The 25,363-nt window shown below is 36.4% G+C and overlaps 1 protein-coding gene across 1 annotated transcript in view; it reads right to left on the minus strand.

Annotated features, from left to right (window-relative positions):
- LOC135209091 (potassium channel subfamily T member 1-like) overlaps window positions 1-25,363 on the minus strand; it is a 695,006-nt gene that overhangs the window by 34,616 nt on the left and 635,027 nt on the right. The window contains 10 exon segments of the mRNA XM_064241685.1: window positions 2,111-2,245; window positions 3,654-3,839; window positions 10,757-10,882; window positions 14,363-14,537; window positions 15,265-15,399; window positions 15,803-15,919; window positions 17,119-17,246; window positions 23,603-23,708; window positions 24,461-24,614; window positions 24,991-25,137. Coding sequence (XP_064097755.1) covers window positions 2,111-2,245; window positions 3,654-3,839; window positions 10,757-10,882; window positions 14,363-14,537; window positions 15,265-15,399; window positions 15,803-15,919; window positions 17,119-17,246; window positions 23,603-23,708; window positions 24,461-24,614; window positions 24,991-25,137 — 1,409 coding nt within the window.

Consider the following 25,363-nt stretch of genomic DNA (forward strand, 5'->3'; position numbering starts at 1 on the left):
CAATTAATCTGATTTTTATCCATTTTTCAAAGTGTGTTCAAGAGATACTGTCTTGAACGTAATACTTTCTGTGAATTTATTTATATGGAACTACGTATTCAATCTTTATTTAATGATTAAACAGTGCTGTTACAAACATCAAGATAAAGTGAGCATTTTATCAATCGTGTGCATTCAAAAAATCGTTACTGGAAATTAATAAAGAATATGGACCAGTGTTGATTTATGTCCCCTGCAAAATTCAGCTGTGGTCAATGATTTCACCTATACACTTGAATCTAATTTGCAGATTTTAAGACAAAAGTAGTAGTATATGGATTTATATGGAACCTATATATACAAATTGTACTGAATTACAGAGGAGGGAGAGCAGCACATTACCTATTTCAATCAAGTTCAAAAAAGCATAAAAATTACTAAAAATTCTATGTCATTTCACTACTTGATCAACTACACAGAAAGGGTTCAACAGGACAAGTGACAACCCTCCTGTCCTGTGGAGGGAATTGGTCCTCTTCAGATTTAGGCTGCGGATTCTCAGTATGGATTTAAAAGCAGAAGTTGGGTGGGCTCAGTTGCACTCTACATTCTGGGTCGTTTAGAAGGTATAGATTTAGTTCCAATGAGTTTCGACAGATGGTGCTACTGAAGCTTCACAACCTAACTTAGCCCCCTAACTCAACCAGTGCCAAATAAAGATACATAAAAATAAATCCTGTGTTATTTCAGTGAGCTGGGTGATCCAGCTTGTGATTTGGAAGTGATTGAAGCGACAGAGGGACACACATCGGTCACAAATTAAGAAGAAGAAGAAAGAGAAAGCTTGGGTGGGTGGGAGGGAAATATTATTTTCATCAAATTGCTGAACTATGTGGAAGGGGCACAGATGAGTATTTTTCCAAAATATCATCTGAAAATAATATAAACAATAAGGCAGTGAAAGAAGTGGTGACAAGATATAATAAAAAAAATAGAGAGAAAAAGAGCTGTGTTTATAATCCCTCATGTGTCAGTCATTGAAAGAAAAATAAACAGGTAAACTAATTATATTGGTAAAAATGTTTAAAAAACTGAATGACTTACTGTGGTACTGCAATTTACTTTCCCACGCACATGACACATACGAGCACACTCAAATGCCCTCATAGCTAGTACGCTCACAAAAAAGCATACACACACGCGCACTGGCGCTTACACACGCACATACAAAAAGAGAGACACAATCTGTATATAAATAATTGGCATAGACTTTATCATGAAAAATTGTTTATGGGCGGAAAGCCATGCATATCTTGACTGAGAGGGTTCTATTGTGTTGCCATTAATCTGGTCTTGGAAAAGTGATTGATGCCAACCAAAGCCAAGGTTGACTGACTGATCTTTTATGATGCTTACAACCAAAGAACAAACTGCAATAATCAATAATCAGAACAAAAACACTTAATGAACAAACAACATCATTATACTCTTCAATGGAAGTCTACTATACTCTTTTTTTATGAATGAAAATGCATCTTTTTTTAAAGAATCTACAACTTTGTCCACTATTCTTTTATGAATGAAAGTACTATAAATAATTTTTTATGAATGAATCAGCATCTTTGTTTACTATTTACTTAGTAATGAAAATATTAACATTTTTTAAAATTAATATCTACTTTGTTCACAAATGAGGAACACATATTCCCTTACAGTGTTTATGCTTAAACAAAATAAAGAGTCATGTCAGAACTAAGGAATGTAAAAAAAGAAAGAGAAATACAACAATTCATTCTGAATTCAAAAGAACTAAGATATTAAGTATCAATACGTATACACAAGACTTGTACAATATCACATTAGAGATATAATATCGAAAGCCATCTCTCAAAGCCTTTTTTCAATTTTGTCAGAGGCATCCAGACAGTCACATATGTGGCTGAAATCTTTGGGAGCAACTTCATGAGTAACTTTAAATTCTAAATAGTATCTTGCATACAAAATATTCTTTACACATACAACCAGTGGAATATCTAACTGCTGGATTCCTCGTGAAAGAGACTTAGCTGTAGTAAAAGTGAAAAGAGAAATGACTAGAAAAGAGAGAAAATAGTAAGCTGTCAAGACGTACATTGTTACCAGGCTCCATATTGCTGGTGTCTATCGTCCTGTACATGCCGATGGGAATTTCACAGGTCGTCGAACACAGCTTCTGGTAGAGGCGACCGTACGTCCTGATCCACAAGTCTTGCTTGCTGATCTTCATCTGCAAGTGAAAAGGAGGTTATTTGAAAATTTGCAACAATACTTGAGTAAAAGATAAAGAATATTGCCTTAGTCACATTTCTGAACTGTTATTGGAGTGGCCAAATGATCCTTTTAGCTGAAGAATGGGAAAGTTTGTTCGTGAAATTCTTCTTACAATCTTTCTAATATTCAAATTGATACACAGCCACTTCTGCTGAAGGCTACTGAAAGCCATTTCTGGATGGCCACTAAGGGTAATTCTTTTGAAGGCCACTAAGGGCAATTCTTTTGAAGGCCTCTAAGGGTAATTCTTTAGAAGGCCACTAAAGGTAATCCTTTTGAGGGCCACTAAGGTCAAGTCTTTTGAAGGCCATTAAGGGCAATTCTTCTGAGGGTCACTGAGAGTAATTCTTTTGAGGGTCACTAAAATTAGTTCTTTTGAAGGACACTACGTGCAATTCTTTTGAAAACTTCGAAGGACTGCTCTGTTGAAAACCACAAACATGGGGGGGCACCAGAAATTACAGATATGCAACAAAAATTTCTGCAAAGCTTCTGCATATCAATAATTGTTTTGGACCTGTGCTGTTGCTTGCACATTGCAAGTATTTTTTAAAACTTACAAAACACACTTATTGTTTCAAAAATGCCAACATCATGTAACTTATACATTGTGTGAGAACTTTCCAACTATAGAGTTATATCAACAAAAATTTATGTTTTTATAAATGACTGACACTTAGCAATACACACAAATACACACAATTGTCATTTTCATGAATGACAGAAGTAACCAGTATGCCAAAGCAGAACCTTTATTGTTAGGAATGAATGAATTTATGCTTGGAGATTCAATTGTCTATACATTAAAGGTTTTGAAGTACAGAGTATTAATATATAATGAATAAGCCTATTCTTACAGAAATAACAGTAGAATCATTACTAGAATTTCTTCAAGGGCTGCTGGAAACATGACAGCCCTGTTCTTACAGAAGCTACACTAGAATCATTGCTAGAATTTCTCCAAGGGCTGTTGGCAACATGATGTATCCTATTCTTACTGATACCACACTAGAATTGGTAAAATTTCAAAAAGTGCAGTGGTTCACATAATGATTTCTTGTACTGGTTTAAGAACCCATTTTCCAATTATGGCCACACTAGAATCACCAAGGGCTGTGGGTAATAGGATGCAAGCTTATTCTTACAGATGCTACACAATAATCATTGCTAGAATTTCTCAAAGGGTTGATAGTAACTTAATATATCTTTCTGTATAAGTTCAAGAAGCTATCTCCCAATTATGGCTACACTAGAATCACCAAAGGCTGTTGGTAACAGGATATATCTTAATGAACTGATTCAGAAACCTATCTCCCAATTACAGGAGATCAAAACACAAGCTACGCAATCCAAATTCAACTTACGGACGTCAGAAACCCCGAGCCAGGGGCCTGGTCAACTCCAAGGAGCAGCCTGACGAAGGTGATGAGGTAGTCCTTGACAAAGGCTTGGTACAGCAACGTGTCTAGCATACTGGCCGAGAAAACGCTGCCTGCAGCGAAGGGCAGACGAAACATGTAGGAGATGTGGGATCCTCTCTCCTTCTCCCTCTGTCAAGAAAAAGACGTCCCTATGTCAGAACTTTGCAGCAGGAGTTCAGGGGCATTCTTTACAAGTGTTTACAACATGGGGAGGGTTAACAGCTTCATCATTCATAGCTAAATGCCCCAGGGGCTGTACTGGGCTTCATTTTTTCCACCTAAAATTACACCCATGAGATTTTGTCTAACTGCAAACGAAGTTCATCCTAGGCTTCACATCATTCAAGGATGTTAATTTTCTGGAAGGATATGGATATGGTCTTGGTATCAAAAAATACATTTCTTTTACAAAAATAATTTTGTTACTGAAAAATTGCTGCTGGTTCATAAAAGGCATGAAAAAATTGAGAGACTACGTCTTGAAGCCATGACTATACAAAAATTAGGAACAATTCTGAGTTTCTGGTAAAAGGTGGCTTTTAAAATAAGAAAATCAGCCAATAACCAAGATTCTGGTTAAAAAAATATAAGTAAACACATAATAAAAGAAATCAAATGATCCAAATTCAATATCAAGCCTAATGCAAAAACTTAAAATAGATATAAAAACACTACTTGCTGTAGGTTTAATATATGAAAAATATGAAGCTGAAACAAAAAAGAATTAGAATCACCTAAGTCAGTTATAATCACTTTTAAAAAGTATGGTTATCTAAAACAAGCAAAAACTTCAAAATTAAAGAAAAAGAGAGGATGAAAAAATAAGTATGCAGTAGTATATGATAAATGAACATGAACTGACTGAAACTTTCTCCTTTTACAAAATCCAGAAGAGATTATGGAAAAATAAGTAAATGACAAACAAACATTAAATGATCGAACTTTATAAGATGTGAGGATCTCCAGTTGGCCCACAATAACTGTGCCTACTAAGTAAATGGACTGCTATACAGTACAGTTTCTGTACCCAAGGAATACAAAACTTCATTTTGTTTAAGAGGGATTTCCAGAATTTATGCAATGAAATACATTTTGTTTTTTCACAGAGAACTGCATACTCCTGGATTTGATTTTCCTTCAGTATTGATTACAGAGTCACAGGGCTTCTTCAAGGCAGAGTAGCAGTTATAGAGAACAATATTGCAATGTCTTTTTTGGTAGAAATATGACAATTCTATGGATGGACAATGACAGGACACCACACAGGGATTGATGAGAACTACCTAGTTAAATCACAAGACTATGAGACGGCAACATTAATGAAAGGTTGACTGGACAAGAATTATCTGAAATCTTGAAAATCACGGGTGATTCAAGGTTTGGTAGATTCTACTATGATAACACTGAGAAAAACCTGACAGACTCAAGTACAATCAACCTGCAAAGGACTGGTTATTTGAGAACCAAGATGCATTTAGCATTGTGGGACTAACAGGAAGAGTTACTTTGAGAAGACCACCCAAGGACAACTTGGGACGACGCCTACGAAGGTGAGAGTGAGTGGCAAAAAACTCACGTGTCAAGAAAAATCAACTGAATATAACCCTTAGTAATGTATGTAACATCTGTCATCCTAACAAAGAAGAAAGGGCCAGTTCTCTGTGGGCTTCCAGAAATTGCAGACATTGCGAAGGACTGATTTGAAAAGTCACTTTGCTATGAACTGCTAATCAAAGATTGGCCTGTGACAGACTGAAATCTGACAATGAAGAAATCAGGAGCTGATTAGATTAGATCTGAATCGTTGAGAATTACAGTACTACGAAAGAGTGATGTATAACTGATTAAACCTGTGATATTAACTTCACTGTGGTGGAGAGCTTCTGCCTCATTTTTGCTTCAACAAAAATGGGTGTATACCAACTTCCCTTTAAGGAGAGAAATAAAGGAGGCAAAGGCAGGAATGCCAAATAAGGGTAAAAAATTCTTTCACTATGAAATCTAAGAAAATTATCTAAAAAATGATGTGGACAATGAATGCAAAATAGTCTCCTAATAACTAATCAATTATCTTGTATTATATACCTGATTTTTAAAATATACTTTCTTTTTAATTAAGAGATTATTGGTACAAACGTTTTTAATCTGATAGATGTATTAAAGCATTTCATTTCTCAAAGGTAAAATTCATTATGTTAATTAAAGAAAAGACCACATGTTCATACAAAATTGAAGGAATCATTATATAAATGACCGTTTTGCCAGCCTCAACAAGTCAGACCAAGTCCTGATTTCTGAATGACCTCGTTTACTCATGGTAAACACACTAGTGACCCATCTCCAGCAATTACACATTCGTGTCCTCATCTCCCGAAGTCCTGTTTATTTAGTAGGGACTACCTTCTTACTTATTGCAATGGCTTTCAGTATTTTCATTTGCATACCACTTTGTTCTTGTATTGTGAGCCCTTGACCATTTCAACTTTCATCTTTAATTTACGTCGATCTAGGGAAGGCTTTAGTCCCACTTTTCATATCAGACATTTGCTTTTGATCTTTATCAGTCATAATATCATTCCTCTAAAAGTTATGCTGGTATGTGGCAATTTTGTTCTTTCCAAGAATTCTTGTACGTACTGGACTCATGAGGAAGCAGTTACCACAAACAGTCCCAGCAAGAACTGGACTGATTAGTATAGTCACCATAAATAGTCCATTGAGATTACCAAGACTCCAGCTCACAGAAAGCTACTAACTCCTTAACCTTTTTGCATACTTCTAAAAAAAAAGTGAGTACAAAGGCCCTCAATCACTAACAACCAGGTAATTCAAGCACTCAAGACTTGATTAGACCTAAGAGAATGATAAGAGGCTGCATTTTTATAGCAATTTTTTAAATTCATGAAACAAAAAAACCTGTCAAGACAACATCTGATGTTTACTAAATGTCTTGTAACTCTCTTGGCTTCTGGAACTATCTCTCCTATTCTTCACTGAAATTGTACATATTACTCAAATAATTATCTTTAACATTTAATTAATACTTTTTAAAAATTCTATGAGTTACCAGTTCTATTTATATTTAAGATAATTATGCACAACATTAATGAATTATTTCATATCCACATCCTTGAAAAAAAATGTCCACACAAAGACTATTGACTAACAAGAATCTCTTGTTATCAGATCACAGAGAAACATTACAGTAAAACAATGATATTGATCACAAAGAAACATTACAATTAAACATTTAATACTGACTTTTAATGACTTAAGATTAAGAGGTGGAAAAGACACAAAATATATATGTATACATATCAACAATGCAACATGCAAATGACCAACCAAATTCATCATGCAAAACAAAATTACGTGCACTCTACTAGGATCTACCTGTTGCAATCAGAAACCCAAAAAATATATACGTATACATTTTCTTTCTTAACTGATAACATTTGAAGTTGATCAAAAATGCACTTGGAAAAAGAAAACATTTCTGAAAGCATCAGACACATGCAGACCCTCTTCCGTGTGTCCTCTAATGGTAGAGGGTGGCCCCCACAACTGCCAAATACTCCCTCGAAAGGGCACTGTCATTGCCAGAGGCTTCTGGTACCATAACTTTTGCAACATCATCATCATCATTCTTCTTCTTCTTGATTTGATCAATCACTCTTAGCATATCTTGACACAGAAAACGCATTATCTACTGACACTCTTCTGGTTCTATGAATGCTTGTATCTTCCCTATTTACAACTTTACATAAATAAGACACTGGGGGACCAAAGAGAAAGCAGTGTATGAGATGAACAAACAAACAACAGAGAGAGGAATTGATATCAGTATCCAACAGAGTTGAAATGAAATAAAAGGAGAACAGAAAAGAACGGCAGTCTAGACAGCAGGATTGTGAAGAACTTCTAGAGCTTATAGATGTAGTCTCCTTGAAGGTTTGTAAATGCCCTAGTTTTTTAATCCTGGCAACATGTTCTGCAAGAACTTGAGGGAACCTGAATCCTGAATGCAAGACATTATTAGTAAAATAATTCTTATTTACCCTACTTCTCACATTTAATGATCAGTCTTCCTCACATAAGTCTAATGATTCGTTTGGACTTATGATTTCAAATTTCAACTTTACTGTTAATTTGAAAGTACCTAGTAACTGAGGTAAATATGGATCACTTAGGAAAATTCCACTAATGCCAACTCAAAACTAAATACATGCTTTGGGTTAAAAGTAATATTTAGCTAGGGTAGGCAGTAATGGTGAATGATGTATAAAAGAGTACAGTAATTTGGGGCCCTTTTCTCTTTAAGGACAGACCCCTGACATTATTAATTATGTGCCCCAAGGACTTATGAATAAATACAGCCCCTATAAAGCACTAATCATATCTTATCCAAAGGACCAAAATTCCAAAGAATTGGATGAATGAATAAATAATGAAATTTAGGCTATAAAGTTGAGCACTGTGGGACTTCCAACCATTCAGTTCCTAAGACAATGACATGACAAGTGTTGGGGGTGATTGGATAGCTAGATAAAGAGATCAAGGAACTAACTGACATGAAGTTCTACAGGTGAAACTGGGAGTAAATCTCAAATTTGCACTAAAGTAAAGACTATACTTAGGGAAGTATGGAAGGACTGAGCAAAAGTGATGACATATTAAAGATAACTCTGCTATTGACTTTACATCAAACTGTAACCAAGGTGTACTGTATACTTAACCAAGGTGTACTGTATACTGAGATAAAATGAGGGAACACTACACCTCATGGTCTGCGATTGTAAAGGTAACTTATCTACATGACAAGAAAACTTTGAAGACGAACAAACGATCAACAAAGTAGAAAATATTGAAATATGCATTACATATTGTGTTCTTATATAATCAAATGGTTACCTGCGTGTATATCATCTAAAACATCCCAAAATGAGGTAAACTTTCAGCAGGCAACACAAACCCATCTCTGATTTAGAAAATAAAAAAATCGGAGCTAAAGAAATAATAGAATCTTTCCCTCAACCTTCACCTCACTATTGGATATTATAAAACTTTCTGATAAGTGAAAATAATTTCTCAGTTGCCATATTTAATTTATTATGTGAGAGAGAGAGAGAGAGAGAGAGAGAGAGAGAGAGAGAGAGAGAGAGAGAGAGAGAGAGAGAGGAGAGAGAGAGAGAGAGAGAGATAGAGAGAGAGAGAGAGAGAGAGAGAGAGAGAGAGAGACTACTGCTGCTGTTTACAAACATTTCACCTGCAAGACCACAAAACCAGAATGCAAAGAACAAACCAATAAAAAAAAAATCAGGAACAAAAACAGACAATTGCTCAAAACAACAGCAAACAGTAGCAACATTTATTATTAAATGTTGTGTGTAGAAACATCAATATACCTCAGACTAAATACTGTATACTGCAGACTCTAGAGGAAAATCTGTACACTTAATCTTTCTCTTTCACTGAGAGAAATATAAATGGCTATGACAGAAATTATACAGTAAGATGAACTATTTTTCTAACCTACTTGTAAGTAAGACCACTTTCGTCTAGCACTGCAAATTATCTGTTAGGATATATTTTACAATCATAAAATTGATATACATTCTTTACAAATAACTGCAAAAAAGTACATTGGAAAAATAATGAACTTTCATAGCCGATAAGAACTTATTTTACTTGCCATTAGAAATAACCCAGCAAATCAGTAGACAAAAACAACTAAACTAACAATAAGAATGTGCATCAGAACAAACAAGGAAAGTGAACCTACAAAATGTTGAATGATGTAACTGGTATTACAGTACCCAAATGAAATGACTTCATATTTTAATTCCATATGAAAACCCATAAAGCTTGCCCACAATTACATACAAATGACCAAATTTCTATGACCAATCTTCTTAAGAGGTATTAGGCTACCGTGCATGACACATGACTGACAGTAAGTGTAAGTTATCCTATACATATAATAAACAAATAAACTTGAGAATTTGGGGGACTTGGTGATGATGATGTTCAATTAGAAGACAAATGAAAGTTTATGTTCTTACTGAAGTACAAAAACCAATAAAATACTATACATATGCATTTATGCATGAAAATATAGCATCATAACTTGGCAGAGGATTTGGATAATGATAAAAGCATTCATATTTAAACAGTGTCAGAAGATACCTGGAACTGATTAATCAGAAATAAACACTGGATGCTCATCCTGAATGAACTTGACTTGGCTCAAATAAATTGAAAGCTGTGGCAAGTATAAATAAGTAGTATTTGAATTGTAATTTTAATACAACATAACTGCTTCATATCAAGAATTTAAGTGATGAGCATCCAGTAAATATATCTGAGGCTGAATTGACAGCTTTTTTATTTAGATATGATAAGAAGTGCTGTGGTATTCGTGACTAACAAGGCTCGGCCGGTGAAGCTTATAGGTGCTCATGCCGGCAGTAGTACAGTAGTAAAGAGACGGCCAGACCTCTCAGGACAAAAGACAGGGAGAGTGGGTATTACAAAGGTCTCCTCCTTTCATAAACTTTTTAGATACATCTTCAGAAAAAGGAAATACTGAATTATTTAATAGCGAACATTAAAAAGGTGGAAGTGTTAAGTGTACCATTCTCATCTGATACAATATTAGGTTACAAAAAAGTAGGGGCGAGTTGGAAAATATAAATATATAAATATATGTGTGTATGTATATGGATATATATACATCACTTCAAAATGACGTTTGTCACTCTAGAGCTCGCCGCCGTACCAAGCATCAAGCAGACTGCTGGGATGCAGCAAGCCTCAGGGGTGTTATTGATATAAAGCTAGAGTTAAACTTCACAAGCGAGAAATCAGGGAGCGCTGTGCAATGTGGCCGGGATTTAGGCCAATGGACCACACTGGGAGAGGGGATGTGCTCTTACACCAACACCTCTTTGGGTGCGAATCCGTGATTCCTCAAAAGAAAAAGCCAAGAAATCCGAGAAAATTCAGTAAAGCGTCGTGGGCTGCAAGTGGCACAGCATCAAGGTTACCCGCTCCAGCTGATTAATGACTTCTGAGTAGTATATGGGTCGCTGCGGCTGAGGACGCCGCCGGAAGGAACGCGACCTGGACCTGCGTGATGAAGGCCGGCCACCCTGGCCCTGAGGCTGCTTACCCTGCAGGTTACACAGCACCTGTCAGACACCACTGCCACCAACACTCAGACAACCAATGCAGACACTCTGGATATCCATTTATATACTGTACATGCAAGTCTAGGTCTAACATCTCAAGTCTTACTGGCCAGCAATTTATAACCTACCAATAAATGTTCTACATTGGCAATTTCCTCTGTTGTTCATCTATTTGATCTGTAAGTTCTTGTGTATTGGATCTGTAAGTTCTTGCATTAACTTTATCAAATTGTGGAACAAACAAGTTAGAGACCAGACCATTAACTATAGAGAGCACTGCTAAAATGAGAGAGACATAATTATGAACTGGCACAAAATGTACGACATAAATTTATTTGATGAAGTCAAGTCTGTTTCATCTTCAATCAAGTATAATGAAAGCAAACCAGAACATTGTGAATTTGCAGTGTAAACTAGACAAGACGCCAGTTGTATACTGAAAGCTACTAAACCAACAGAAACTAAATTTCAGAATGTCTACCAAAATATTCAAAGTTTTATTCTAAAAATGATTCCCCAGTTTAAAACTATGTTAGTTAATAAAAAAAAATAAACAATTACTTAATCATTGCTGGCATGTAAGAGACACACCTCTGAAGTAACAAGTAACAACAATATATGAATTTTAGGGAAACTGTTAAAAAACAAAGTCAGACAACAAGCTGTAACTATTATAATGCATCTGGATATATATTCATGATGGTCACTCATCAAGTAAACAATAAACCTTATGATTATATAAATGACTTCCACTCATTGGACCACTCAGCTACTTTCAACCATGCTGCTGCTTGAAGGACAACTGAACAAATACGTATACTGTACATGTAGGTAACATAAATACCTTTTTAATCCCTAGCACATCTAGCTCCAAAATTTAGATTCAGATTCACAATGGCCACAAAACATTTACATTTCCACAGTGAATATCATCATAAGTTATTATATCCGATTAAAAACATAGCTTAAGAAAACTTTAGCACATAACATCACGAATCGCCTCAAGTTTAACGTGACAATTTCACCGTTGCATTTTTCCATGTAACATTTCTCCTGGCCATGGTCATGTCAAGAGTAGATTTCTGAATGTAAAAGTAATAAGCAAAGTTACTTGAGAAGCAAAATTAATCTTTAGACACTTACTCAGAAAAAGACTGTAACTCACATTTAGATACCTACTCCAGGATCAGATATGAGATGGTATTTCTATGAACACAGGCCCTTTGCAGATATGGAATTCATGTGGCACTAACATTTGACAGAAAGACAGATATTTTTTTTTTTATTGCATCAACAGAGGTCAAACTACACTCGAGCATGGAAATTTCAGTTTGTTAAAATGAATTTGATGTGGAAGTTAACTCAGATGTAATCTAGAGCTGGAATTCCATTGTACTACAGGCATTACTGAAAAATTCACTAACCATAACTCAGTCATATAAAATCTGACAATGAAATGAAAGAGCATTGTTAAATAGAAAAAAATTAGTGTATAACATTGTAACATTTTGACAACCAATAAAGAAAAAGACTAGTAAAATATCTTAAGACTATGAATCTGAGATTAAGACTTTCCCTTATCAAATAGTGAATTTCCTCTATAAAGCTTAAAAAAAACTCCAATTCTTCTGTGATCAAACTAAACAAAGTCAGGATATACCTATGTGACTGGCTTATTGTTGGGTTCAAAATGAATAAAAGCAACTTCAGTTTTCTAACTAATTTTCCCTCCATTCTCATTAAAAATGACAATGAAAAGGTCAAATGAGATAAAATTAAATTAAACTTCATAAGGCTTGCAGCTATAGTGATAAAATACACACTAAGTCATGGTTGAGTGATCTTCTAACAATAGATAATAAGTCATACTCTAGAGCAGTCAATCCTCTCTTGATTCTATGTAACTGACAAAAAAATTAAGACATCTTATGAACCTTAAAATTTGACAGTAATACAGCAAAACACCTTACATAGCACACCTGCACATATTTCAGTAACATCCCTACTAGAAATAGGTACGCCTTCCACACCTCTTGTTATGATATATTTAAACAGCAAATTCCATGAACACTCCAGTAAGGAGGAAACCTTGAGAGCAGCAGGCCTAGTGGGTCAATGTCACCTTCTCATTACAAGTTATCTCAGTATGGTAGAAAGCATGACAAAAACACATAACAGTATAACGTACGACTGAAGACACATATACACATGCATCCTGGCCCATGAGCTGAGGTGTGAGGGGGGGGGTCCCCAGGGACACATTCAAGAAGATGGTCCTGCGGGAGAGCTGTTAGGGACTACTACGATAACTCTCGCTGTCTTCCTCACATTGCACACTCTACTTCTATTGGACTTCCCAAATGCCTTTCCAATGCTGTGTTCCTCCAGCTTTCATAGTGACTCGAGCTTTCTGGATAATAAATCTTATCAATATCCTGATCAGTAAGTGTATCACTTGTACAAAGATATGTATTCTAGAGTATGACACAAAATTTAAGTGAAAACCAAGTGCTGAGGTTATACTGTTGGAACACAGATTCTACAGACAAATCTCAGAGTAAAGCTTCAGTTCCATACTTGACTCTAAACATAAATCTTACTGAAGATGCTTTGGTAAAAAAAAAAAAATTATTGACATATAACTGAAGTTCTACCCTCAATGTTTTTTTTTTCTCTATGATGTCCAAACTAGAATGCTTCTCTCTAAAGTCTTCTCTAGCGAGTGATTATTATTCTAGCAACTCTAAGAAAGAGGCATCATGACAGCCACTAGGACAAAGCCGCCTGCAAGCAGCAACAGCACCAGCAGCAGCTACACATATCACATCAACTACACATGATCTGAAAGAGGAGGGGGGTCACACGAGGTCATACCCACGACTTCTTTTTTTACGTTTCGTTTTGCCGTTTGACAGAAAACGTCTTTCTCCTGAGCCCTCCTTCCATCCCAGAGGGAATCAGGTCAGATCATGATACTCCACCTCAGGTTAACGTAAACCAGGCCACCACGCAGAATACGCATGGGTAACTGATGCGTCTATACTATCTTCTTTATCCTCTGATTACAGCTGGACTTTGGGTTTTGTGTTCTTTTTTGAGGGGGGAGGGAAATGGTATTCAATCAAGGGAGTTCGTCAGACTGGATGTGGTATATGAATGGTGACTTGTACTGATCAAATCTAATGTCATTAGCTATAGTAATTAACGGTGTGGGACTGGGTGTTTTAAGTTGTTATGCTAGTCAAGACTGTATGTATATATATCTAAAAGGGCAATCAGTCAAGTTGGGGGGCAGCAGCAGCAGCAGTTCTTACAGAGGAGAACTGGCAAGCTGATCGAACCCAGCTATTGTTACACTGGCCTGCTAATCGTGCCCGGTCTGGGTCAGGTCGACTAAGATGGGTTTGGGGACGACATGGAGACTAGACCAAACACAAATGATAGCAACAGCGAGATTGTTACCGGTGAGATTGACTCGTTATTCCGCTCAGGTCCAGCAATATGGTCATGTGGGGAGACTTGTACCTTTTCCATCTTAGACAGGTGGAGGGCATAGGTGTCCCGTGCCCGGAACTGCATGAAGCGCATGTTGGACGACTGCGACAGCTCTGTGATGATCTTTATGTTTGGGAAGAACCTGCATCCACAGACAAAATGACATTTTTTAGTATCTGCTTCAGTATGACAGCAAAGCAACTAATGTTATTCCATGAAGCAAATGTGGATAAACTTATCTAATTAAGAAACAATGGAAGGCTTGCAATGCATCTGGTCAACATACTACCAGCTTTCTTGATATGTAAGACTTCTATGTGACCTCCAGAATTCAGAGACAAAATGGGTCCTTTTCAAGCAAACTTCTTTATGACTGCAGAGCATCTCTTTAATAAATAAGGAAATCTGGACAAATTGATCTTAGTAAGACAAATGGAAGGCTTCCAATGTATCTCATTAACATACTATCTGTTTCCCTGAATCACTAAACTTCCAGGTAACTTTCCATGTGTTATCTAATTGGTATATTCCAATAAACCCCCAACAGAGAAATAACATCCATGATCACATACTTGGTAAGAAAAAATTGGTCCCTTTACATCTACTCCATTGTGTAAGAACAGCATTAATCCATCAAAAAAGTGTATTAACTGATATCATGAAGTAAATATGAAAGGCTTGCAATTCATCTGGTTAACATACTATCAGTTTTTCTTTCTTAGACTTCTATGCAACTTCCTTTCCCAACTCTCCCAAATTAGTATTAGACTTCAATGTAACTTCCTTTGTGTCACTTACTCATTTGTACATTCAAATGAACCCTGCACCAGAAAATCATACAAAATGATATACAGAATGACAGCACATACTTGAACATAGTTTGGACGGCGACAATTGTATTACAGTCAGAGAGAGTGTCTTCTTCAGCAGAATTGTTAAGCTCTTTGTTGACCACAACTACATTCTCTGCCAGGTTGATCCCCGCTCGTAGCAAGTCGTCTAGACTAAAATAAAAATATAGGATACGGACTGGAGAAGGTGGGTTAACAGCAAATATATACATACAGCTAAAGTCACGAATTTCACTTAATGGAAGATTCAAAGATATGATGACACACGTAAGGCTAAATCTCAGATGATTTGCTTTTCTGCGATTATGAAAAATAAGAACATAATCATATGTTTAACTTGATCAATCAAATATAACTGAAACAGCTTTGGAGTTTTCTCAATATGGAGAATCAATGATAACCAACAGCAAAGATAATGCATATGATCACAGTTCGGAAGTCATTCTGAAAACACAAATATGAAACAAGTGTCCTACAATTAGAGCTGCAATCTTAAATCATTAAAATAAAATTCTAGCTGGGTAGAGTCAAGTATAAATCTGAACCATAGACATACCAGTCAATAGAGCCTAACATCCAGTATATAAGAGGAAACCACGAGATGGCGTCTAGAAATGCCACGTCTGGTCGTCTCTCCAGCAACAATATGATGGGGTTCAGTGATGTCTTTTGTCTGTGGGAAAGGCAGAAGATGATGATGTTGATTTAGATAAAAAAAAATCATGACACATTAAATGTCTTGAGGCTTCTGTTTCGTTGTTGTTGTTGTTTTTTTTTTTTTTTTTTTTTTTTTTTTTTAGATTTAAACTTCCTTAGTAAGTTGCTAATATATGGGCTGATTCTCTTTAAGACCACATTTGAAAGAATTGAGGTGATCTGATTTTTTAAAATCAGTCTAACAAGCCAAGCACTTAGAGTGGCTAGACAAGCAAGACCAAAGAAGGGAAGCAGGAATGGACTCAATAATGCCTGCGGTGCACCACGTGAGGTGCACAGAGTGGTATATCAACAGGCACCATTTTCCTACAGGGCTACATTTGGAAGAGAAATCAAGACTAATATGCATATAAATTTTGTCATGATTCCAATAAAGATATGAAGGAAGTTATGGGAATATGAGAGCTGCTTGAGATATCAGTTAGAAACTAATTTTCAAGACAACATAGAAAAGAACATAGGCAGCAATAAGAATATAATAAACTATGACCTTGAAATGCAAAACAACACTTCCTTAGTATTCAACCTCACAGCCAAAGCTCCTCTTTCAGTAAAGACGAAACTAGTTTCCATGAAACTAGCAGTATTGTTTGCTTACAAGTCTGGTTACAACTGACATAAGTACTTTGGGAATGCTAAAACTGTTATTCATGCTGACTTATCAACATGCTGAAGTGGGTATTAACACCAGCTATCGCACAAGGGATCAAATACAACAGGACAGATTTGAGTAATAGAGGCATTGAAACACTACTAAGAAGAAAGCTGGAATTGCACAAGGCATGAACAACTTAAGTGGTAAAGAGCCAGAATTTGTACATATCCTTAACAGAGAAGTTGCTGGTGATTCTCTATGAATTATCTTTGCATAAAGTGTGAGAGAAATTCAAAGTTATGGTATGGTACAATATTCCCTTATTAACTTACAGAAAATTTCCAATGGTTAGCACATTAACACACTTCACTTGTGCGATTTTATCAATCACTTATATTCTAACTGCACCTCAATTGTATGAGAATATCAAAGATATTTTTAAAATGTGGAAGCAAAATTAAAGAAAATATTATTATAAGGTCTTTGAAATGATATCATGAAAACTTACATCAAAATTATGTGGATATAATAAAGCTAAGGCAGGAAATGTGACCACTTACCTAAAATGAGCTCTGAGTGGAATGACAAAGTTGTAAATACCATTGCTGGCAAAGTCAGCTGCCAATATGACTGCTCTGTTTTGCCAGTTATACTCCTTGGCACTTCTGTAAGTGCAGTGTTCACAAACCTGAGGGGAGAATGATTTTATTGCAATTGGAAAGACAAGAAAATAATCAACCTGCAATTATGTCAGTTTTCAAGGTGGGCCAATAGTTTCAATGGGTCAAAAAATAAACTGTAATCTTAAACTTGTGTCAGTTTTCAAGGTGGGACAATGCTTCTAATTGGTATGTTCTTCTTAATTGTATATTACCCAAAAAGGTTTGTATTTATGCTGTATGCCTAACTATACCTTGTGGAAAGAAGATAAAAATAAAACATTAAAACAATATTAGTGGCTTCTTCACCACATTAAGCACAGGAAATACAATCTAGATAACCACCCGTAGAGTCCTATATCAGATATCATCATTTACCACAGAGAATAAAAATAGCTTTCCTAGGGTACCTTATGTTATTTTTGGGTACTTTTAAGACTGGACACATTATTATGTTGCTCTGATGAAAATCAGCCTAAAATTTATATAAAAATACCAGATGATGCTCTGGATATTTTGTTACTACTAGCACAGAATACTTTGAGTTTGCCTTTCTCTTTATTGTTAACTGGTAAGTATTATTTATTCTGTTTTGACTCTTCCTGTGTTATATAAAGATCTACACTCCAGTGAGTTATCAGTGTATACGTACAGATGCATTTATACTAATGTGTATGTGTGTAATGTACTCATATTGCATGAGTGTGTATGCAACAGTATACTTTAGTAAGAGGGGGGACCCAAAAGTAACCGGAATTGTGTCATAGAATTTTATTCAGTTATTGTTACATGTTTACAGTCTTATCACCTTCAAAGTATTCTCCATTTGAAGCAATGCACTTATCCAGACGTGTTTTCCACTGTTGAAAGCAATTCTGGAACTCTTGTGAAGTTATGGCTTTTAATGACTCCGTCGTTTTCTTCTGAACCTCTTCAACATCTGCAAAACGTTTTCCTTTGAGGGCTTTCTTCATTCGGGGGAACAAAAAGAAGTCACAGGGAGCAAGATCGGGTGAATAGGGAGGGTGGGTAAGTGGGGTCATGCCATTCTTGGTCAGAAACTGTCTCACACTGAAGTGCTGAAGCGTTTGCGAGATTCCGTGAGACGGGAACGCCCCGACCTGTGGCAAAGTGGAGGGTGGTGGCTTCATCACGACAATGCACCAGCGCACACCGCCTTGAGTGTGAGACAGTTTCTGACCAAGAATGGCATGACCCCACTTACCCACCCTCCCTATTCACCCGATCTTGCTCCCTGTGACTTCTTTTTGTTCCCCCGAATGAAGAAAGCCCTCAAAGGAAAACGTTTTGCAGATGTTGAAGAGGTTCAGAAGAAAACGACGGAGTCATTAAAAGCCATAACTTCACAAGAGTTCCAGAATTGCTTTCAACAGTGGAAAACACGTCTGGATAAGTGCATTGCTTCAAATGGAGAATACTTTGAAGGTGATAAGACTGTAAACATGTAACAATAACTGAATAAAATTCTATGACACAATTCCGGTTACTTTTGGGTCCCCCCTCGTATAGATATCCTGAAGTACGTACACGGTTCAAACCATGAGAAGAAACTTACATTGCATAAATGAAACTTACATACGTTATAGATAAAGTACAGCATAACATTTTACTATGACAGACAAAATAGCTTCTCTGATAAGTCTGATAATGTCATGACATCTTAAAAGTTTGGTTATATGGCATGAAAAATTGCTACGCCAAAAGAGATTTTAAAAGTTAAAAATCAGAGAAAAACATAGCAATAGTATAGAGTTCTAACAAAAATGATACATAGTCTGTTGGTGTCAATATTTACTTATCAAACACTTAATAAATAAAAGGAGATGAAAAACAGCAAATCCTCTCAGCTTTGGCCATCTGCTCAGCCACATAATGAAATACCTGTTTATAATAAAAGAAATGATTCAGCTGCAACACAGTTGCACCCTGCTGGTTAGAATCACAAAACAAAACAAACGTGATCACAACTGCTTACAAACATGAAAGTATCGACAACACGGTAATAATAAAAAGTGAAGTTAAGAAAAAAATAATAACATTCTAAAGAGGATGAGAAGCCAGAAAGCATAATCTGAGGCTTTTTTCTTACCCCCCACCCATCTGTGCATTTTCTGGAGTCACGTATAATGTGAAGTGGCAGACTCTGGTGAGTATCTCTCATGATACAATGGAAAAAGCAATCACTCCTAAGTCATGGAGAACACGCTACATCTTTAGATCATCACGTAAAGTGCTGGCGTATTATTGTCGCTTTTAAGATATGGATAAGAGAGAAAAAAAAAAACTGAAGACATACAAAAGAGAGACAAATTGTCACATTTAACTAGCAGAAAGCACATCCACAAAAAAAATCAAGAAGGGAAGTTCCAGATATAAAAGATCTTAGTCGAAAAATCAATTGTGCCTGCAATAGTGGTAAGATAAAATTAAAAATACAGTTAAAAAATTAGACAGCCCACTTGTCATCCACAGTCAGTTTTGGATGCAGTGATCCATACAACAAGGTTTGGAAGGCACAGTACTGAAGAGATAAGCAAAGGTAACATAACAATTTTTGCTTTGAGATTAAATATTCATTCTTGTGCAAGATTCAGATATTGGATCTTATCTTCTCAGTACCAAATCTTTCGTAATATCTGGCAAAGTAATGAATAAGCAGCAGGAATAAACATGAGAAAAGAACAAGTCAATTTTCCAGGTTTGACTCAAAACTGCAGCCTAAGTAATCAAAAGTAATTCAAACAAAAAACACAATGATTGCCTGACACCTAACTTTTTATTCTTGTATACTTAGTTAAGATAATGATTAAAGACACGTTTTTACATTAAATATTTCTAGTACGTACTATATATTCCCACTAAGGCAAGGTGATTTATGGAGTGATCATTATGTCGCACTGACATACTATGTGGGTCACGATAGGGACTCTGGTACAAATACTGTGACAAAGTGGTATCTATACTGATAGCATAGGCTAGATCAAGACTGAAACTAATGTAAAAATATATCTTGAAACCTTCAACCCAATGGAAGAAATACAGTACTAATGGACTTTTGAAAGCTGAGTAACGTTAACAAACTGCACTTAAATGAAAGAGCAATAATGAGAGTACAGAATAAACTGGCAGTTCTCAAGGCACCTTGTTGCATAAATGTAGCTGATACGGGATAGAAAACTTGATAAGTGTGATGGCGGGAACTGCGAACCATAGCGCCAGTCAAGATTTAGCAACTAAACTACTCTCAGATCATGAAAAACAAAAGCCTTTGAGCTTTGGAATATGGTTCATAGTAACCTCCTTGGAATAAAGGAAAATAAAAGGAAAAACATAAGACACCACAAACGTCATGCAAAAACTTACAGGAGTGATACTATTCTGAAAGAACAGAGAAAACATATTAGCTAAGTAGCTCGTCATCAAACGTAAAACAAAGAGGTTAACCTGCGGGATGCGAGTGACAGCTCAGGCTCTCCTGACTTTAAAATTTCATAAAGCTTCATTCAATCTAAGATTCTACTTTTATATGAACGATAATTATGCTTCATAGAAAACCAACAAATACAGGATTAACTAACTACGCACCCCACAGGTTAAACAATAGTACATACAATATCTTAACTTATGAGCACTAGTACTAATCGTACAGGATGTCTAATTTCACAAAACAACATTGAACATTCTCATTCATAAGAAAAAATAACAAATGACAAGGCTACGTCATATCTTCAAACAGACAACAATACACTTGCAAGTTATCATTTTCTTTAATGATCTTACATTGACTGTTTACAAGTTTGAAATTAACAACTGTTCTTCCTTGATGATACTATTGCTTCCCTGTAGAACTTTGTTTCCCATGTGGTGGACTATGTATTCATACGTGCATCGTCACTGTTCCATAAATACATTATATGAACTTGAATTTGAACTCATAAACCACCTGCAAACTCTTCACTGAAACCTGCAAACTGTTCCCTTTTTTTAATAAGGATTGAGTCAATGAGCCTGGTTTCAAATACTACCATAAACCTACCATGCCTGCATCTGTGGAAACTTGAAGCCATCCAGCCACTAGATTCCTTTACTGGAGATCCTAACGGTTAAATACAGCAAAGCCAAACAGAAATGACCTAATGAGAGATATGCTTCAATTCTGTTTCTCAGAGACACAGGCATAATAAATCTATAGAAAGTTTTAAGTCAAAGTAAACAACTTCTGGCATGTTAGATCCCAACATTCACTATTAGTATGAGGCTTGAATCCAGTCATGGAGGGTATAGCCCACTAAAGAATTTTCCACTGTTGATCAAAACAAGCTGTAACAATTATGCAACGAAAATGTCTTCATTGGGGTTTTGCTTACGACGTCACAATGACGCACCTAATAAGAGCAATATTTCAGAGAAAAAGTTGACTAATGTTGCAACTCCATTAAGAGCACCAAAGTAACCTAAGATTGAACAGTTTTTTGGGATAATTTCACAACCAAAAAATCAACTGTTGTGAAGAACATGGATGCAATGTACTGACTGGAAGTAGTACTTGAAAACCCCCAGAAAATATTTACAGCTGGAATGTGCACAGATACATGGATACTGTACTGACTGGGAATTGTAAATATTAGGAAGAAACCTAAAACTCCACAGATACAAGACTTTACGGCTAATTGGAAAGACTATATCGGGAGCAAGAAAATGGAAGCCAAAGATGAAAATGGAGGTCAATGAAATGCTACAAATGCTGTGGTTCAAACAAAATAGGCTACCCACACCAAGAGGGGTTCAGACGAAATTGATCACCTACGCCATGAGGGCCATATATGAGAAATATGAATAAAAAATATACTAACACACCAATAAACATTAAAATTAACATGGAAGAACCTTTAACTTAGTATGAAAGGAAATATGGAAGTAATCACATTCCCTAAATCTTGATGGGTAGGGTCCATTTGCAAGAACATCAAAAGACACACAGGCTCAAAGAAGCAACATCTTTTCAGACTTGCAACTTCCACCCTATTATTGACAAGGCATCAAGAACAAACCAGCTATAAAGGGTACCACGAGGATCAAACTGATCTTAATAGCTACCAGGAGGATAAAACTGGTCACAATAGGCACTAGAAGAATCACATTGGTCAAAAAAGGCACCAGGTTAATAAAACTGATTATAAAGGCACCGGGGTAAAACTGTCCATGAGAGTCACCGGCGAGATCAACCGTGTCATAAAACTGGAATTAAGAATAACAGCCAAAATGCGGAACCTTTTTGACGGACTGATTGATAATGGTAACTTGACACTAAAACTGCAGAAGTTACCAAAGCTGAATCTCGTAAGCTTGCTTGTCCTTTGGTCATGAAAATGAAGGATATGTCAGGGTAAGAAATTTACCTAGTACACCACACCAAATGATCACAGAAAGAGCATGAAGCATTACAATCACTTTACGAAACATTACAACTGAGGAATGTCACATCTGCAAGATCTTTGGAGGAGAATAAGCTTTAAATGATAGAGTTCTCCTTGAAGTAAACATATGAAGAGCTGAAATGTTCATGAAGACAGTCATCCTAGACTGCTGGCTGTTCACAGAGATTGAGGAATTAAACAATAACATGGTACAAACTTTCTCCTTGTGGTGGAATGCCTCTCATAATGAGGAAAAACTGATATACAAGCGTAAACCTAACTCCTAATGCATGGTTTTCAAGTGTTAATCTATGGTCGTGACTTACAAAACAATGAAAGTAGCATGGACAAAAATATGACAAAAAAACTAGGGAGGTAACTTGAGGTAGATATCATGGCTTTAACTACAATTTTAAAAATTTTTCTATTCTTTAAGAACACTTTTTCCAATGGCAAGTTTCCAAAACTTTACATGAATATCGTGAGATATTTTTCCCAATTTTTTTTATATTACTTAAGATGTGTGTAATGCTTGTCTGATAAGTCCAGAGAGACAGTCACACACAGGCTTCTAAATTTACCTTGCATACAGATAAAACACATCACACTGAATTAAATTTAAGCTGCAATAACTGTATAACTTTACAACATTTAACGGGCAACTTTGAAGACAAACAAAGAAAATATGTACAAGCTATTCCATCATATCTGAAACAACTTAACAATTATGGCTCCACTTCTTAATGAAGCATTATTCCTAATCATGGCTTGAGCTTACACAGGGGAACTTATCAAACAAAACTTGGGTAAACAATATGAAACAAAATAAAGCCACTTCTACAGACCAAGGTGTGTATGCATGACACAGGCTCAAATCAACCAGGGTAACAGCAAGGTTCACTCAAAAGGAAAAGGAGGGATAGTCCGGCCCTGTAGCATAGACTTACCTGGGCTAACTGAAGGCAGCAAAGGGGCTTCTTTTCCTTAAGAAGATAACACAGCGTAGGACTGACTCCTATGTAGGGGGAAACGGGAGGGAATCCTTTTACGATCCTGGAAAAAGAATATGCAATCATCAATTTTATCGTCCAATCGCAATGACCGAAACATCTTCAAGGTTCCCGGAAGTGTTTCATGAAATTTTATTAAAAGGACAAAAAAGTTTGTTACATCACACATACCACATAAGGTCAAAATATACAAATTTAATGTTATGAAATCTGTCGACTTGAAGGTGCTATGTTTGGTAGTCCCCCGAACACTATTGCAAATAAATCCTTTTAAAGAAGCAGAATTAGGCAACAGTGTACAAGACTATGATGAAAATAGAATCAGGGTCATTAGGCTGCAATTTCATGGAGAACTGATGCATACAAGAAGTGGTACACATCAAAGGAATGCTTTAGGAATGGTTCCATTGACCCAATCAAGGTACTAATTATGTATGCTGTCGTGCATCTACGTTACAGTAAACAGAACAGGAGCTGGAATGGGCTGGCAACATTACCCCAATAAAGTTGCTGGGAACCATAAGGCTAATGCTGTCTAGCACCACCCTCCTTGAGGTTAAATAGCGATGTTCTGTAAAATCCCGTTGCCTCCACTGACCTAAGCAGGGTGCTTAGTGCTATACTGAGTCTCAGCCAGGGTCAACAGAATTGGAAAAGGGAACTTTAGCTGGCAACATTATCCCAATAAACTTGCTGAGAACCAGAAGGCTTACACTGTTTAGAAAGACACCATCTTCATGGCAAAATATTGCACAATAAAAAGATTAACAATGACGATCATCTTCAGTATCTTACGCAATCATTTCTGAAGGGGATCTCCAGGGCACGTCATCCACCTCGTCCTCACTTTCACCGGACGCTTCTTCGCTACTTCTCTCTTGGCCACAGATGTTGAGTGTTGACCCCGTGAACATGTCAGGCACAGGCAAAATGGATGGCCTGCGATTATCTGGAACCAAGGAATCATTGTAAGTTTAGATGACTCCAATCAGGTTAAGTGATTTACATTGGAACTAAATCAAATTATGCAAATTTAATCAAACTGTACTGATTCATTTAGTATCTTCCATTAACTGAATAATGTAATTAAATCTGGTATATGACTGACTTTGGTTATTACCAAGTCTCTTCCTCACCAAGAAGTTGTGAAACCTGACTTTAAGGGTACAATTTCTCCCAATAACTACGAGGCCACTTGAGGCTACGGTTTCTCTCAATAGCTACTACACCACTCAAGACTACTGTTTCTCTCAATAGCCACAACGACACTATTTCTCTATATGGCTACTTGGCCACTTAAGGTCACTCCTACTTGCAGCAATTACCTGGTCGCTTGTCAGATACACTCATGAGTGTGTCCGACCGGGGCACATCGAGGAAATTGCCTCCACTCAGGGACGGACTGTTCGACTTGGTGGTGTCTTCTCTCTCCAACTTGTGTCTGGGATGGCCTTTCCTTAAATCCACTGATGCTGGATGAAAGGAAAAGAGGGGTTAGGCATCTCTTTCACCAAAGTTTCAGTGGTCATCAAATCTACAAGGCTTTTTGACTCTGTTTACAATAGCTACATGAACCCATTCTAAACAAAAATAGTTATAGGATAATCATGTAGATATAGAATGTTCAACTTATTCTGAAGGAATGGGTGAAAAGATAACTGTGTTGACATTCTGTGCATTATAGAAAATAATGACTGA

Source organism: Macrobrachium nipponense, chromosome 37, assembly GCF_015104395.2.
Source record: "Macrobrachium nipponense isolate FS-2020 chromosome 37, ASM1510439v2, whole genome shotgun sequence".
Classification (NCBI taxonomy): domain Eukaryota; kingdom Metazoa; phylum Arthropoda; class Malacostraca; order Decapoda; family Palaemonidae; genus Macrobrachium; species Macrobrachium nipponense.